Genomic DNA, 14,112 nt, shown 5'->3' with positions numbered 1-14,112 from the left:
GAGTGGTTTTTTTGGGAAAACCTGGAATTTCCGGCCGGTGTGGGAACGGGGGGACAAGGCGGACCCTGGGGACAAACCGGGCCTGGTGTCCCCTCCCTTGGGGACAGGTCGGGTGTGATGTCACCCTGCCGGTGACAAGGACACGGCCGGGGCTCTGGGAACCACTGGGAATGTGGATCCCAGATTTCTGGAAATGTGAATCCCGGGATTTTAAGCGTTCCAGCATCTGGAGCAGCCCCCGGGGGTGACATTGTCCCCTCTGTCCCTCACGTGTCCCCTCTGTCCCTCACGTGTCTCCCGACCCCGCTGTCCCCCCGGCATTCCCGGGGGACAATCCCGGCGTTCTCCGGATGGGAACTGGCGCCATTCCCTGTCCCTGTCCCCACGGGAAGGACACGGAGCTCGGGATGGGGACAGGAGGGACAGGGATGGATGTGCCCAGGATGGGCAGGCACAGGGAATGGGGCGGAGTGGGGATGGGATTGAGATTCAGGTGGGGTTAGATGGAATTGGGATGATTTGGGATCAACTGGAATGCAATGGGGTTGGGATGGGGTTGGGAATGGATTGGGATTGGGATCAAGATTGGGATCGGGGTTGAGATTGGGGTGGGATGCAATTGGGATGATTTGGGATCAACTGGGAAGGGATGGGATTGGGATTGGGATTGTGGTGGGTTTGGGGTGCAGTTGAATTGGGATGATTTGGGATGGATGGATAATGGATGGATGGAACAGAATTTGGGATGGGAAGGAATTGGGATGATTTGGGGTGGGATAAAATGAGATGGGAAGGGAAGGGAAGGGAAGGGAAGGGAAGGGAAGGGAAGGGAAGGGAAGGGAAGGGAAGGGAAGGGAAGGGAAGGGAAGGGAAGGGAAAAGGGAAGGGAAGAGGGAAGGAAAAAGGGAAGGGAAGGGAAGGAAAAAGGAAAGGAAAGGAAAAAGGAAAAGAAAGGAAAAAGAGAAAGGGAAAGGCCCCTCCCCCACCCCTCCCCGTTCCCATGGCAACGCCCCCGCTCCTCCCCTCCGCCCACAAGAGGGCGCCCCGCGGAGCCTCGCCTTTTCTGATTGGCTGCCTAGCCCCTTAGTCCCGCCTCCAACCCCGCCCCTTAGCAACAATCCCGCCCCTTAACAACGCCGGTTAAGCACAGCCCGGGGCGTGGCCTGGAGGCGTGACCGGCGTGCGCCGTCACCAATGGGAGAGCGAGGCGGGGGAGCGCTGGCCAATAGGAGCGAGGGGGCGTGTCCCCGCAGCGGGAAGCGGGCAGCGGGAGCGGCAGGGTGAGCGGGGCGCGGCGATCCGGGGGGGACGCCGGGGGACACCGGGGGACATTGCGGGGCACCGGGGGCACCCAGGGGGCGGCAGAGGCACCGGGGCAGCCCCGAGGAGAGGCCGGAGGGACGCGGGGGATGGCGGAAGGGAAACGGCGCCGGCAAAGGGGGGTGGGGACAACTGCGGCCGCGCTGTCCCCTCCTGGGGACATGCCACCCCCATGCTGAGCCTGGGGACACTTTTCCTTCACCCCCCACCCAGCATGGCTTGGGACGTCCCCAGATCCCTGGATATTCCCCGCGGGAGAGGCTCCCGCCTTTTATTCCAGCCCGGTTTTCTTTTATCCCGTTTTTATCCCGAATTTTTGGGGTTTTTTCTCCCCCATGGAATTCCTGGCGTTTGGGGGTTTCCCCTTTTCCCAGTCCCTGCCGGCATTCCCGCTCCCATGGGGCGATCCCGAAAGGAGGAGGAGGAGGAGGTTTGACCCTCCGATTCCAAGCCGGGCATGTTTTTATTTATTTATTTTTTGGGGAGATGTCACATCCCGAATTCCCGGCTGGCGGTGGCGTCTCCGCGTGTTTATCCCGGGAAGAACCATTTGGGAAAAGCTCCAAGTTTGGGATCTGATCTCCCTTTTATCCTGCGTAAAATTATTGGGGAAAAGCTCCAAATTTGGGATGTGATCTCCCATTTATCCCGGGAAAAACCTTTTGGGAAAAGCTCCAAGTTTGGGGTCTGATCTCTCATTTATCCCATTTGGGACAGGGCTCCAAGTTTGGGATCAGCGCCGGGAATCTGGGGGAAAAAATCTCAAACCTCGGAGATTTTTTCAGGGGGAAAAAAGAGGGAAGCTGAGGCGCGCTTGGGGCAGGGAATTCCCTAATTCCTGCTTTTCCCGGAGCTTTGGGATCAGGGAATTCCCATTCCAGGCCCTGGCTCCTCCCCGCCAGCATCGGGGCCACCTCGGGGCCACCACTGTCCCCGCAATGGGATGGGAATACGGGACGGGACTGGCGCCTTCCCATTCCCACCTCATTCCCACCCCATTCCCGCAGAATTCCCGGACGATGCCCCCCGGCCGCTGAACTTGGGGACAGCGACATCGCCGGAGGGACAGATGGCGACAGCCGGCAAGGGTGAGTGCCCGCGTCCCTTCCCTGTCCCCGCATCCCGGGATTTGGGGTTTTCCCGGAGCTTTTGGGGTCTCTCTGTGCCCATCCAGGGATTTGAGGGACCCCAAAAGCGCTTTGGGGTGTGAGGCAAATCCCGAGGAATCTTTGTGGGATTCTGCTCCGGGGATTTCCCTGGGAATGGGGCTGGGAGAGGCCCAGGAGATTCCCAGGAAAAAAAGGGTTGGGGACATCCTGGGGGGGACCCTGAGACCCCCAGGGGGACGTGGTGACCCAAAGGGTCCAGGAGGTGCTGATCCCAAAAATCCCAGATCCCATAGATCTCCAATCCAGAGGATTCCCTGCTCCCACAAATCCCAGATCCCACCAATCCCAGATCCAGGGGATTCCCTGCTCCCACAAATCCCAGATCCCACCAATCCCAGATCCAGGGGATTCCCTGCTCCCACAAATCCCAGATCCCACCAATCCCAGATCCAGGGGATTCCCTGCTCCCACAAATCCCAGATCCCACCAATCCCAGATCCAGGGGATTCCCTGCTCGCACAAATCCCAGATGCCATAAATCCCCAATCCAGCAGATTCTCTGATCCCACAAATCCCAGATTCCAGAAATCCCAGATCCCACAAATCTCAGATCCAGGAGATTTGCTGCTCCCAGAAATCCCAGATCCCAGAAATGCCAGTTTCAAAGGATTCCCTGATCCCATAAATCCCAGATCCCACATATCCCTGATCCAGTGGATTCCCTGCTCCCAGAAATCTCTGATCCCACAAATCCCAGATCCCATAAATCCCAGATCGTGCAAGTCCCAGATCCAAGGGATTCTCAGATCCCACAAATCCCAGATCCAAGGGATTCCCTAATCCCACAAATCCCAGATCCCACAAATCCCTGATCCAGGGTATTCCCTGCTCCTAGAAATCCCAAATCCAAGCGAATCCCAGATTCCATAAATCCCCAGTCCAGCAGATTCCCTAATCCCATAAATCCCATATCCCATAAACCCAGATCCAAGGGATTCCCTAATCCCACAAATCCCAGATCCAGGAGATTACCTAATCCCAGAAATCCCAAATCCAAGGGGAATCCCTGATCCCACAAATCCCAGATATCCCATAAATCCCTGATCCAGCGGATCCCTCGCTGCCACCCCTGCTGGTCCCCGCTGTCCCCTCCCGAGGCCACCCCAAATCCGGGGACACCCCAATTCCAGGGACACCCCAAATCCCGCCTTCCTCCTGCTCCAATCCCGGTGTCCCCAGAGTCCCCGTGCCCGGGAGGGGACAGCCAGATGTCCCCAAGTGCCACCAGGCTGATAGAGGGATTTGGGATCATTATTTGGGATTATCGAGGGTCGGGATTTGGGATTCGGGATTTGGGATCCGCTCGGATCCTTCGGGATCGCCACCCAGGAGGGTCCCCCGCGTGTGTCGCCGCGCTGTCACCGTGTCCCTCGCTGTCCCCCCCGGACAATGGCGGGGCCCTAAACCCGGCTCATTAAAGCCCGGCTCATTAAAGCCCGGCTCATTAAAGCCCGGCTCATTAAAGGCCGGGGTTCCCGGCGCTGCCTGCACAAAGAGCCCTTTCTTCAGGCGACAAGGGAGGCGACAATCTGCTGCTGGCGTTGGTGACAATCTGCTGCCAGCTGGGAGCAGCGGGAGGAGGAGGAGGAGGAGGAGGAGGAGGAGGAGGAGGAAGGGGCGGATTTTCCATGGAAGCGGCGCACGTGGAAAATCCCACGGGATTTGGGCCTCCCCCGTGGGGACAGCGCTGTCCCCAAGCTGGTGGCAGGGCCGCGGCGCTGCCGTGTGGCCTGTCCTGCTGGCCTTGTCACAGCCGTGTCACCTCCCCGGTGTCACCTCCCCTGTGTCACCTTCCCTTCCCATGGCACCGCGCAGCCCTAGGGGGGGAGAGGAATCTGCAGAGCCTGGGGACACCTGGGGACACTTGGGGACACGTGGGGACCTTCTGGTCCTTGGAGGGGAGCTGGCTGTGCTCACTTGTCACCTGTGTCCCTCTGTCCCTGTGTCACTTGTCCCAAGGACATCACAGGAGTGAGGGGAGTCTACTGAGCCTGGGGATACCTGGGGACACTTGGGGACACCTGGGGACCTTCTGGACATCAGTTGGTGGCCAGTCCCTGCTCGGATGCGAGCTGGCTGTGGTCACTTGTCACCTGTGTCCCTGTGTCACTTGTCCTAAGGACAGCACATGAGGGAGCAGAGTCTGCTGAGACTGGGGACACCTGAGGACACTTGGGGACACTTGGGGACGCTCTGGGCATGGGCTGGTGGCACTTCCATGCTCTCTCCCCTTCTCACCTGTCCCCTGCCCCATGTCCCCATGTCCCCAGCCTGTGTCACTTGTCCTAAGGACAGCACATGAGGGAGCAGAGTCTGCTGAGACTGGGGACACTTTGGACGCTTGGGGACCCTCTGGACATCAGCTGGTGGCCTTTCCCTGCTCGGAGGGGAGCTGGCTGTGCTCACTTGTCACCTGTGTCCCTGTGTCACTTGTCCCAAGGACATCACAGGAGTGAGCAGAGTCTGCCGAGCTTGGGGACACATGGGAGATGCTTGGGGACACTTGGGGACCCTCTGGGCATGGGCTGGTGGCACTTCCATGCTCTCCTCTCTTCTCACCTGTCCTCTACCCCATGTCCCCATGTCCCCAGCCTGTGTCACTTGTCCCAAGGACATCAGAGGAGGGAGAGGAGTCTGCCGAGCTTGGGGACACATGGGAGATGCTTGGGGACCCTCTGGGCATGGGCTGGTGGCACTTCCATGCTCTTCCCCCCTTCTCACCTGTTCCCCATGTCCCCATGTCCCCAGCCTGTGTCACTTGTCCCAAGGACATCACAGGAGGGAGCAGAGTCTGCTGAGACTGGGGATGCTTGGGGACACTTGGGGACACTCGAGGACCCTCTTGGCATGTCCCGGTGGCCTTTCCCTGCTCGGAGAGGAGCTGGCTGTCCCCCCAGGTCCCCACAGGTGACACAGGCAGGGGGTGACAGGGAAGCCTCTCCTGGTGCCACCACGCTCCGCCCCGCGTCGCCAACACGGGGCCACCTTCCGTGGGGACAGGGCTGTGACACGGGCCCTTTGTCACTTTGTCACTCTGTCCCCCGCAGGCAGCAAGGGGAAGGGGCCAGCGGTGCGCTTCACCGCCGAGGGGACGCAGGGCCAGCAGCAGGAGGGGACACAGGGCCACGTGCACTTCCAGGAGCAGCTGCACGACTCGGCCGTGATGGTGACACAGGACAAGGACGGCCACTTCCTGGTCAAGGTGGGGGACAGGGGGACAGCGGGGGGGTGTCACCATTCCCTGGGGACTCGGGGGCTCCCAAATCCCGAAAGTTCCCGGATTTTGAGATGTCCCCACCCCAGAATTCCGTGTCATTCCTTAGTGCTGCTCCCCAGGGCACCAACTCCGGATTGTCCCCCAAACCCTCAGCGCCACATTTGGGTAGCTTTGGGGACACAGGGGACACATGGCACTGTCCCCTCTGCCGCGTTTTGGGGACGTTGAGTCCGCTCTGAATCCCATCGGGGCCATTCCCTGTTATCCCGGTTATCCCGTGGGTGTCACAGCTCCGGGGGCGGCGCCAGGGGAGGGGACAGGAGCCACCCGCGGTGCCACCAACGTGTGGCACCTGCAGCTGCCACCAGCGGCGCTGAGTCACAGCCTCGTGGCCGGAATTCCATCCCAAATCCCCAAATCCGGCGCTGCCGCCGGGGGCGGCCCCTGTTTGTGTTCCCACCGCATGACAATGAGGGGGTGGCAGTGCCACCCACGGGGACACGGGGACACGGGGAGGGGACCCTGCTGGCATTGGGATGTGCCTGGGAAAACAGATCATGGTTGTTTTTCCGGGGTTTTAAAGGGATAAATCCCAAAATTATTGGGGGAGAAAAGAGCTTGGGGCTTGCCCTGATTCCTTGGACACTCCACAGAAAAATTGGGAATTTCAGCCCAGCTAGGAATTCCTTCCCAAAATCGCACCCCAAATGTCCCCATTCCCTGTGTCCTTGTCCCCAAATCCCCCTCCAGCTCTCCTGGAGCCCCTTCAGGCTCTGGAATTTTCTCCCTGGATCCTTTTCCAGCTCTTTGGGATGATCCCACCCCATGGGGGCATTTTGGGAATTCCCAAAAATCCCACCCCAAATGTCCCCATTCCCTGTGTCCTTGTTTTAAAGGGATAAATCCCAAAAATGGTTTGGGGTAGGGGGAAAAGAGCTTGGGGCTCGTCCTGATTCCTTGGACACTCCCAGGGATCGACAAAAAATTTGGGAATTTCAGCCCAGCTGGGAATTCCTTCCCAAAATCCCACCCCAAATGTCCCCATGCCCTGTGTCCTTGTCCCCAATCCCCTTCCAGCTCTCCTGGAGCCCCCTCAGGCTCTGGAAGGCTCTCCCTGGATCCTTTTCCAGCTTTTTGGGATGGATTTTGGGAATTCCACCCTCCGCATCCTGGCCCCGGATGTTTTTTCCCTCAGGGATCGTTCCCTTCCCAAAATGGATTTTTCCAAGGCTCTGCAGGGCTCTGCTTTTTGTCATGACAGCGGAAAAATTCCATGGGCAGAGGCGCTCCTGCCTTTTCCAGGGACAGCTGGAAAACCTCTCCCTGCTCCTGTGACACCCATGGGTCCTCATTCCCAACATTTTTGTCCCAAAATTCCATATTTTTCCTGCTTTTTTTTTTTTTTTGGGGGGGGAACCATCCTGTTTGTTACCTTTTCTTGATTTATTTTTGAAATTATTCCTGTTATTTCCTGAATTATCTCTTATTTATTATTTCCTGATTTTTTTTTTTTAGTGCACAAATCCTGCATTTAACATGTTTAGGATAATTCCCCCTTTCCAGGTGCTGTCCCCACCTTCCTGGGGACCCTCCATTGTCCCTTGTCCCCAAAGGGGGGGGTGACAATGCCACCCCAGCCGTGGTGTCACCCCTATATCCCGCTTTTTTTTTCCAGGTGGGATTCCTGAAGATCCTGCACAAGTACGAGATCACCTTCGTGCTGCCCCCCGTGCCCAGCCTGGGCAAGGACATTTGTCCCCTCCCTGTCCCCAACCCCAACCTGCGCATCGTCAGTGTCACCTCCCTGCCCGAAGGTACCGAGTCCCCTCCTCGTCCCCAGCGTCCCCTCCTTGTCCCCAGTGTCCCCTCCTTGTCCCCAGCATCCCCTCCTCGTCCCCAACATCCCCTCATTGTTCCCAGTGTCCCCTCCTTGTCCCCAGCGTCCCCATCCCGTACCTGGCCCTTTCCCAAAGGGGCCACACCCAGGAATTGTCCCCTCAGTGTCTGAGGGAGGTGACAATTCCTTGTCCTCAGGGATGTCCCTGATGTCCCCAAATTCTCTTATTTTGTTGTTATTGGGATTTTCCTTTCCCGGGGGGGCTCCAAACCCTGACAGGGGACAGGGACAAGGATTGCTCCAAGAGGTGCCACCCTCTGCTTTGGGGACAATTGGGTGCCGTCACATCCATGGGATCCCGGAGCCTGGGGACAGCTGAGCTGGGTGGCAGTTCCTTGGGGACACGGGCTCCGCTCTGAGGACACCACAGGTCCCCAAGGCCACCTCAGTCCCATCCCAGATGTCCCACAGCCAATGGATGCTGCTTCCCACATCCTTGTCCCCTCGGTGTCACCTCCCTGCAGAGGGGACAGGACGGGGACAGAGCTGGGCTTTGGTGTCACCTCCCTGCAGAGGGGACAGGGCAGGGACAGGGCAAGGCTTTGGTGTCACCTCCCTGCAGAGGGGACAGTGGGGACAGGTCTGGGTTTTGGTGTCACCTCCCGGCAGTGGGGACAGAGCTGGGCTTTGGTGTCACCTCCCGGCAGTGGGGACAGGGCGAGGCTTTGGTGTCACCTCCTGGCAGTGGGGACAGAGCTGGGTTTTGGTGTCACCTCCCGGCGGTGGGGACAGTGGGGACAGGGCTGGGCTTTGGTGTCACCTCCCGGCCGCGGGGACAGGGCGGGGCTTTGGTGTCACCTCCCGGCAGTGGGGACAGTGGGGACAGGGCAGGGACAGGACTTTTCCCACCCACCGCTGGCTCCACCCCGAAAAAAAACACTTTATCGTTTGTTTGGAGATTCCCAACGGGGATTGGGATTGGGATCAGGATAGGGAGTGGATCAGGATGGGAATCCGGGATTGGGACTGGGATTGGAGTCGGGATCGGGACCAGGATTGGGACTGGGATTGGAATTGGGATTCAGGCTGGGATTAGGACTGGGATCAGAGCCAGGACTGGGGCTGGAATCAGGGCTGGGATTGGAAGCAGAAGCCAGGATCAGGGCTGGGACCGGGATTGGAGCTGGAATTGGAGCCAGAAATTGGGATTGGAACCAGGATTGGGACTGGGATCGGAGCCAGGATCAGGACTGGGATCAGAGCTGGGATTGGGGCTGGGATCAAGGCTGAAATCAGGGCTGGGATTTTGGAGGCAGGAGCTGGGATCAGGAGCAGGATTGGGCCAGAATCAGGAGTGGGACCAAAATGAGGGCCAGGAACAGGAACAGGACCAAGATTGGGGCCAAAATAGGGACCAGGATTGGAGCCGGGGTCGAGATTGGAGCCAGGATTGGGATTGGGATTGGAGCCGGGATCGGGATTGGAGCTGGGATCAGGATTGGAGCCGGGATCGGGATTGGAGCCGGGATTGGGATTGGGATTGGAGCTGGGATCGGGATTGGAGCTGGGATTGGGATTGGATCCAGGTTTGGGATTGGAGCCGGGTTTGGGATTGGAGCTGGGATTGGGATTGGAGCTGGGATCGGGATTGGAGCTGGGATCGGGATTGGAGCTGGGATTGGGACAGAAGCCGGGATCAGGGCCAGGGTCTCTCTGGAGCAGGGGAAAGGAGCCCTGGGGAAGCCCACGAGTTGCATGGGGGACAGGCAGGGCAGGGAGGGGACAGGGAGGGGACAGGGACAGGCAGGGCAGGGCAGGGAGGGTTCAGGAAGGTGCAGGCAGGGCAGGGAAAGGCACAGAGGGAAAGGAGGGCTCAGGCAGGGCAGGGAAGTTTCAGGAAGGGCAGGGAAAGTTCAGGGAGGTCAAGGCAGGGCAGGGAATATTCAGGGAAGGGCAGGCAGGGTTAGGAGGGCACAGGCAGGACTCGGGCACTGAGGGCAGGGCAGGGCAGGGTCAAGGAGGGCAGAGAAGGTTCAGGCAGGCACAGGCAGGGCAGGGAGGGTTCAGGGAGAGCAGGGAAGGTTCAGGAAGGTGCAGGCAGGTTGAAGAGGGCAGGGAAGGTTCAGGAAGGTGCAGGCAGGAACAGGTAGGGCAGGAAAGGTTCAGGAAGGCCAGGGAAGTTTCAGGAAAGGGTAAGGAGGGCACAGGCAGGGTGACAAGGGCTCAGGCAGGCACAGGTAGGATAGGAAGGGTTCAGGAAGGCCAGGGAAGTTTCAGGAAAGGGCAGGCAGGGTGAGGAGGGCACAGGCAGGGTAAGGAAGGTGCAGGCAGGGTGAGGAGGGCACAGGCTGGCACAGGCAGGGTGAGGAGGGCAGGGACAGGGTGAGGAGGGCACAGGCAGGGTAAGGAAGGTGCAGGCAGGGTGAGGAAGGTGCAGGCAGGGTGAGGAGGGTTTAGGCTGGCTTAGGCAGGCACAGGAAGGGTGGGGACGGCACAGGCAGGGTGACAAGGGCACAGGCAGGGTGAGGAGGGCAGGGACAGGGTGAGGAGGGCAGAGGCAGGGTGAGGAAGGTGCAGGCAGGGTGAGGAGGGTTTAGGCTGGCTTAGGCTGGCACAGGCAGGGTGGGGACGGCACAGGCAGGGTGACAAGGGCACAGGCAGGGTGAGGAAGGTGCAGGCAGGGTGACAAGGGCACAGGCAGGGTGAGGAGGGCACGGGCAGGGTGACAAGGGCACAGGCAGGGTGAGGAGGGCACAGGCAGGGTGAGGAGGGCACAGGCAGGGTGAGGAGGTCCCAGTCAGTTCTCCAGCAGCCCCTCCCTGTCCCCACGTCCAGGGCACAGCGTGCGCTGCGAGTACATGGCGCACAAGGAGGGCGTGCTGAAGGAGGAGCTGCTCCTGGCTGGACACAGTCCCGGCCACATCAAGGTCACCGTGCAGGCCCGGGTCATGGGTAAGGGTCTCTCCCTGTCCCCTTTTCCCCCTCCACCAGGCCCTGCCATTCTTCCCAGTTGTCGCTGTCGAGGAATTGCCCAAAATGGGAGATTTCATCCCAAAAATTCCCCAGCCCAGGGGTTGAGGAGAGCCCTGGGAAGGGGTGGAGGGAGGGGGTGGGGGGTGACCCCAATGTCCCCGAGGTCTCTATGCCTGGCAGGGTCCCCCCATTTGTCCCTGGGACCCTGACCTGGTCCCTGGGATGTCCCCTGTCCCTGGGACCCCATTGCCATTGGGACCCTCCCCATAAACCCCGACACCCCGTTGCTCCCTGTATCCCCCACCCCATATCCCAGCCACCCCCAGTCCCCCGAGGTTGTCACCACCCCCTGGGCAGTGACCACAGTGGTGACACAAGGGACAACACATCCCTCACCTACCCGGCCCCAGCATTGGGAGCATAAAACCACCCCCAAACCCCTTAAAAAAGGGACATTCCCACCCCCCACCCCCCAAAAAGAGCTGTTCCCAAGCCGTGTCCCCTGCTGTCCCCAGACCGTCACCACGGGACGCCGATGCTCCTGGACGGGGTGCGCTGCATGGGAGCCGAGCTGGAGTACGACTCAGAGCAGAGCGAGTGGCACGGCTTCGACTGACCCCAAAGCCCACCCCAGGGCACCCCAAAGTCCCCAAAGTCCCCAGAGCACAGCAAGGTCCCCAAAGCGGGCAGAGGGGGGGACCCCGCTCGTTGCTGCTGCCGCTGCTTCGCCCTCACCCCGCACCCCCACGTTGGGGGTTTTGGGGGAATTGTGCCTCTTGGGGTGGGAATTTTTCCCTCTTTTCTGAGGTGGGGGAAGAATTTTGCCTGTGGAATGTGGGGCGGGAGCGGGGGGTCCCCGGTGGCTTCGGGGTTGGGGCCGTGTCCCCCTGCCGTGTCCCCCGCCATGTCCTTGTGTTGCTGCCAGCGCCTCTTTTTTGGGTGGTTTTTTTTTTTTGTTTGTTTTTCTCAGATTTTTTTCCTGTTATTTTTCTCTGTTTTCCCATTTTTTTTCCTCATGGTACAAGGACCAGGAGCAGTTTCAGGAGGTTTTATGTGCCTACAAATATATATATATATATATATATGTATATAAATATAAAGATATTTTACATGCCTAGGGGAGGGGTTAAAGTACAAAATCCCACCTCGGGAAGGAGGAAAATCCCACTGGGAATGGGGCTGGCTGCCCAAATCCCCTCCATGACCCTGCCCAGATGGACAGGGGACACCCCCGGGTGGACAATCCCAAACAGTCCTGGATGGGGGATGGGGAGGGGTCGTGAGGCCAATTCCAGTTAAAGGGGGGCTGGGAGAGGGTGGCGGACAGGGATTGGGGTCCCCAGGATAATGGGGGGGGTCTCAGTCTGGGAGGGAGTCAATGGTGCCAGGTCCTGGCATGGTCACCACAGTGACAGGAGATCTCAGCTGGGGTGGAAATCAGTGGTGGCATCTCCAAGAAGGTCTCAATTGGACAAGAAGTCCATGGTGGCATCTCCAGGAAGGTTTCAGTTGGAACAGATGTCCATGGTGGCATCTCCAGGAAGGTCTCAGTTGGACAGGAAGTTAATGGTGGCAGGTCCTAGAAGTCCTCATGATGCTGGTGAAGTCTCGACTGGAGATGAAGTTGATGGTGGCATCTCCCAAGGCCTCTGAGTTGGACAGGAAGTTGATGGTGGGAGCTCCTGGGACTGTCCCCACAATGACAGGGACTCTCAGTTGGACAGGATTCAGTGGTGGCAGGTCCCAGGATCGCCTCAGCTGAAGATGAAGTCAGTGGTGGCATCTCCCAGTGGTCCACATAGTGGTGGTCCCAATGTCAGTTGGTGGCATCTCCAAGGAGGTCTAATTTGGACAGTGGTGGCATCTCCCAGGAGTGTCCCCACAATGACAGAGACTCTCAGTTGGAGATGAAGTTCATGGTGGCAGGTCCTGGGATTGTCCCCACAATGACAAGGACTCTCAGTTGGACAGGAAGTTGATGGTGGAATCTTCCAGGGGTGTCCCCACAATCACAGGGTCCCTCAGCTGGAGGGACCATGAAGTCCATGGTGGCATCTCCAAGAGGGTCTCAGATGGACAGGCAGCCAATGGTGGCAGATTACAGGGGTGTCCCCGCAATGTCAGGGCCCCTCAATTGGACAGGAAATCAATAGTGGCACATCTCGGGAGCCCCTCAATTGGATGGAAAGTTGATGGTGGCACATCCTGGGTAGTCCCAGTTGGATGGGAAGCTGATGCTGGTATGTCGCAGGAGCCCCTCAATTTGACAAGAAGTCAGTGGTGGCACATCCTGGGTAGTCCCAGTTGGACACAAAGTTAATAGTGGCATGTCCCAGGGACCCTCAGTTGGACAGGAAATCGATGGTGGCATGTCCCAGGGTCCCCTCAATTGAACAGGAAGTTGATGGTGGCACATCCCAGGGCCCCTCAGTTGGACAGGAAGTCGATGGTGGCACATCCTGGGTAGTCCCAGTTGGACAGGAAGTCGATGGTGACACATCCCTGAACCCCTCAGTTGGACAGGAAGTCGATGGTGGCCCTCACGCTGCGTGCCGTGCGCGTGTCCAGCGCGGTCACCTTGATCTCGGTGTCCCCAAACTGCATGCTGGTGCGGATCTCACGCCGGCCCCGCGCTGGGCCCTCGTCCCCTGCGTCCCCCAGCTCCAGGCTGATGGTGCCGCACTTCCTGACGCCGGGGTCGGTGATGTACACCACGTCATCCCTGTCACAGCAGTAGATGTTGATGATGGTCCGGCGCTGGCCGGGCCGGGCCGGGCAGTAGCTCCGCTGGACCACCTCTCCCAAGGCCACCGACTGGTCCACGGTGACGAACTTCTCGAAGATGTCGGTGCACCAGTTCTTGCCCTCCTTGACCAGCAGCTTCTCGCGCGGGTGCTTGCCCTCCACGAACTTGTTGAGGACGCCCACGCCATAGGTGAGCGGGGAGCGGCGCACCCGCACCACGCCGGGGTCCAGGCCGAAGAGCACGGCCCCCTTGAGGATGGTGAGCCCCACGTCCTGCGGGACGATGACGCGGCAGCAGTGGCCGAAGGCGGCCTGCACCGCCCGCTGCAGCATGGCCGACTCGGCGAAGCCGCCCACCAGGAACAGGAACTTGATGCCGTGGACCTCGGGTTTCTTCAGGAGGGCGTCTGGAGGGGGGGGATAAAAGGGGAGGTTTGGGGTTGGGATGGGGGAGAAGGGGTGTGGGGAAGGGGTGAGGGTGATGGGGGACAGGGATGAGGGGAGTTCAGGAATGGGAGAAGTTCTAGGGATGGACACAGGGAGGGTGCCAGGGACAAGGGGGATTCCAGGGATAATGGGGGTTCCAGGGACAGGAGGAGTTTTGGGGATAAAAGGTTTCCAGGGACAAGGGTGATTCCAGGGATAATGGGGGTTCCAGGAACAAGGGGGTTCCAGGGACAAGGGGGGTTTTAGGGATAAAAGGTTTCCAGGGACAAGAGGGATTCCAGGGACAATGGGGTTCCAGGGGTGAAAGGTTTCCAGGGACAATGGGGGTTTTCAGTGACAAGTAGGGTTCCAGGAATAGGGGATCCCAGGGACAAGGTGAGTTCTAGGGATGGAGTGGATTGCAG

The 14,112-nt window shown here is 59.3% G+C and overlaps 2 protein-coding genes across 3 annotated transcripts in view; one reads left to right on the top strand and one right to left on the bottom strand.

The window, feature by feature from the left end:
- Nucleotides 1–1,123: 1,123 nt before the first annotated feature.
- ADISSP (adipose secreted signaling protein) lies at nt 1,124–13,348 on the top strand. 2 transcript variants are annotated; one of them, XM_074540691.1, is made up of 6 exons: nt 1,124–1,280; nt 2,328–2,408; nt 5,537–5,691; nt 7,382–7,520; nt 10,379–10,495; nt 11,032–13,348. In XM_074540691.1, exons 2-6 carry the CDS (start codon nt 2,390–2,392, stop codon nt 11,130–11,132), a joined length of 531 nt encoding a protein of 176 aa, XP_074396792.1. In that variant the 5' UTR covers nt 1,124–1,280; nt 2,328–2,389; the 3' UTR covers nt 11,133–13,348. The 2 variants fall into 2 exon arrangements, with proteins under 2 accessions (XP_074396792.1, XP_074396793.1); XM_074540692.1 differs by lacking the exon at nt 1,124–1,280 and adding an exon at nt 1,418–1,442.
- The window catches only part of HSPA12B (heat shock protein family A (Hsp70) member 12B), a 20,523-nt gene continuing 17,828 nt past the window's right edge, over nt 11,418–14,112 (bottom strand). The window contains exon 13 of the mRNA XM_074540690.1: nt 11,418–13,668. Coding sequence (XP_074396791.1) covers nt 13,028–13,668 — 641 coding nt within the window. The 3' untranslated portion in view covers nt 11,418–13,027. The remainder of the gene's footprint in view (nt 13,669–14,112) is intronic.

The sequence above is a fragment of the Zonotrichia albicollis genome, chromosome 5, assembly GCF_047830755.1.
Source record: "Zonotrichia albicollis isolate bZonAlb1 chromosome 5, bZonAlb1.hap1, whole genome shotgun sequence".
Taxonomy (NCBI): Eukaryota; Metazoa; Chordata; class Aves; order Passeriformes; family Passerellidae; genus Zonotrichia; species Zonotrichia albicollis.
Note: the sequence above shows the minus strand (reverse complement) of the source record. Positions and strands in the feature narration are given on the sequence as shown.

Excerpts from the sequence above, each read along its gene's own strand:
- ADISSP (XM_074540691.1), top strand. Across the intron at positions 7,521-10,378 it reads TGTCACCTCCCTGCCCGAAG|GGCACAGCGTGCGCTGCGAG; the intron begins GTACCGAGTCCC and ends CCCCACGTCCAG. Across the intron at positions 10,496-11,031 it reads CGTGCAGGCCCGGGTCATGG|ACCGTCACCACGGGACGCCG; the intron begins GTAAGGGTCTCT and ends TGCTGTCCCCAG.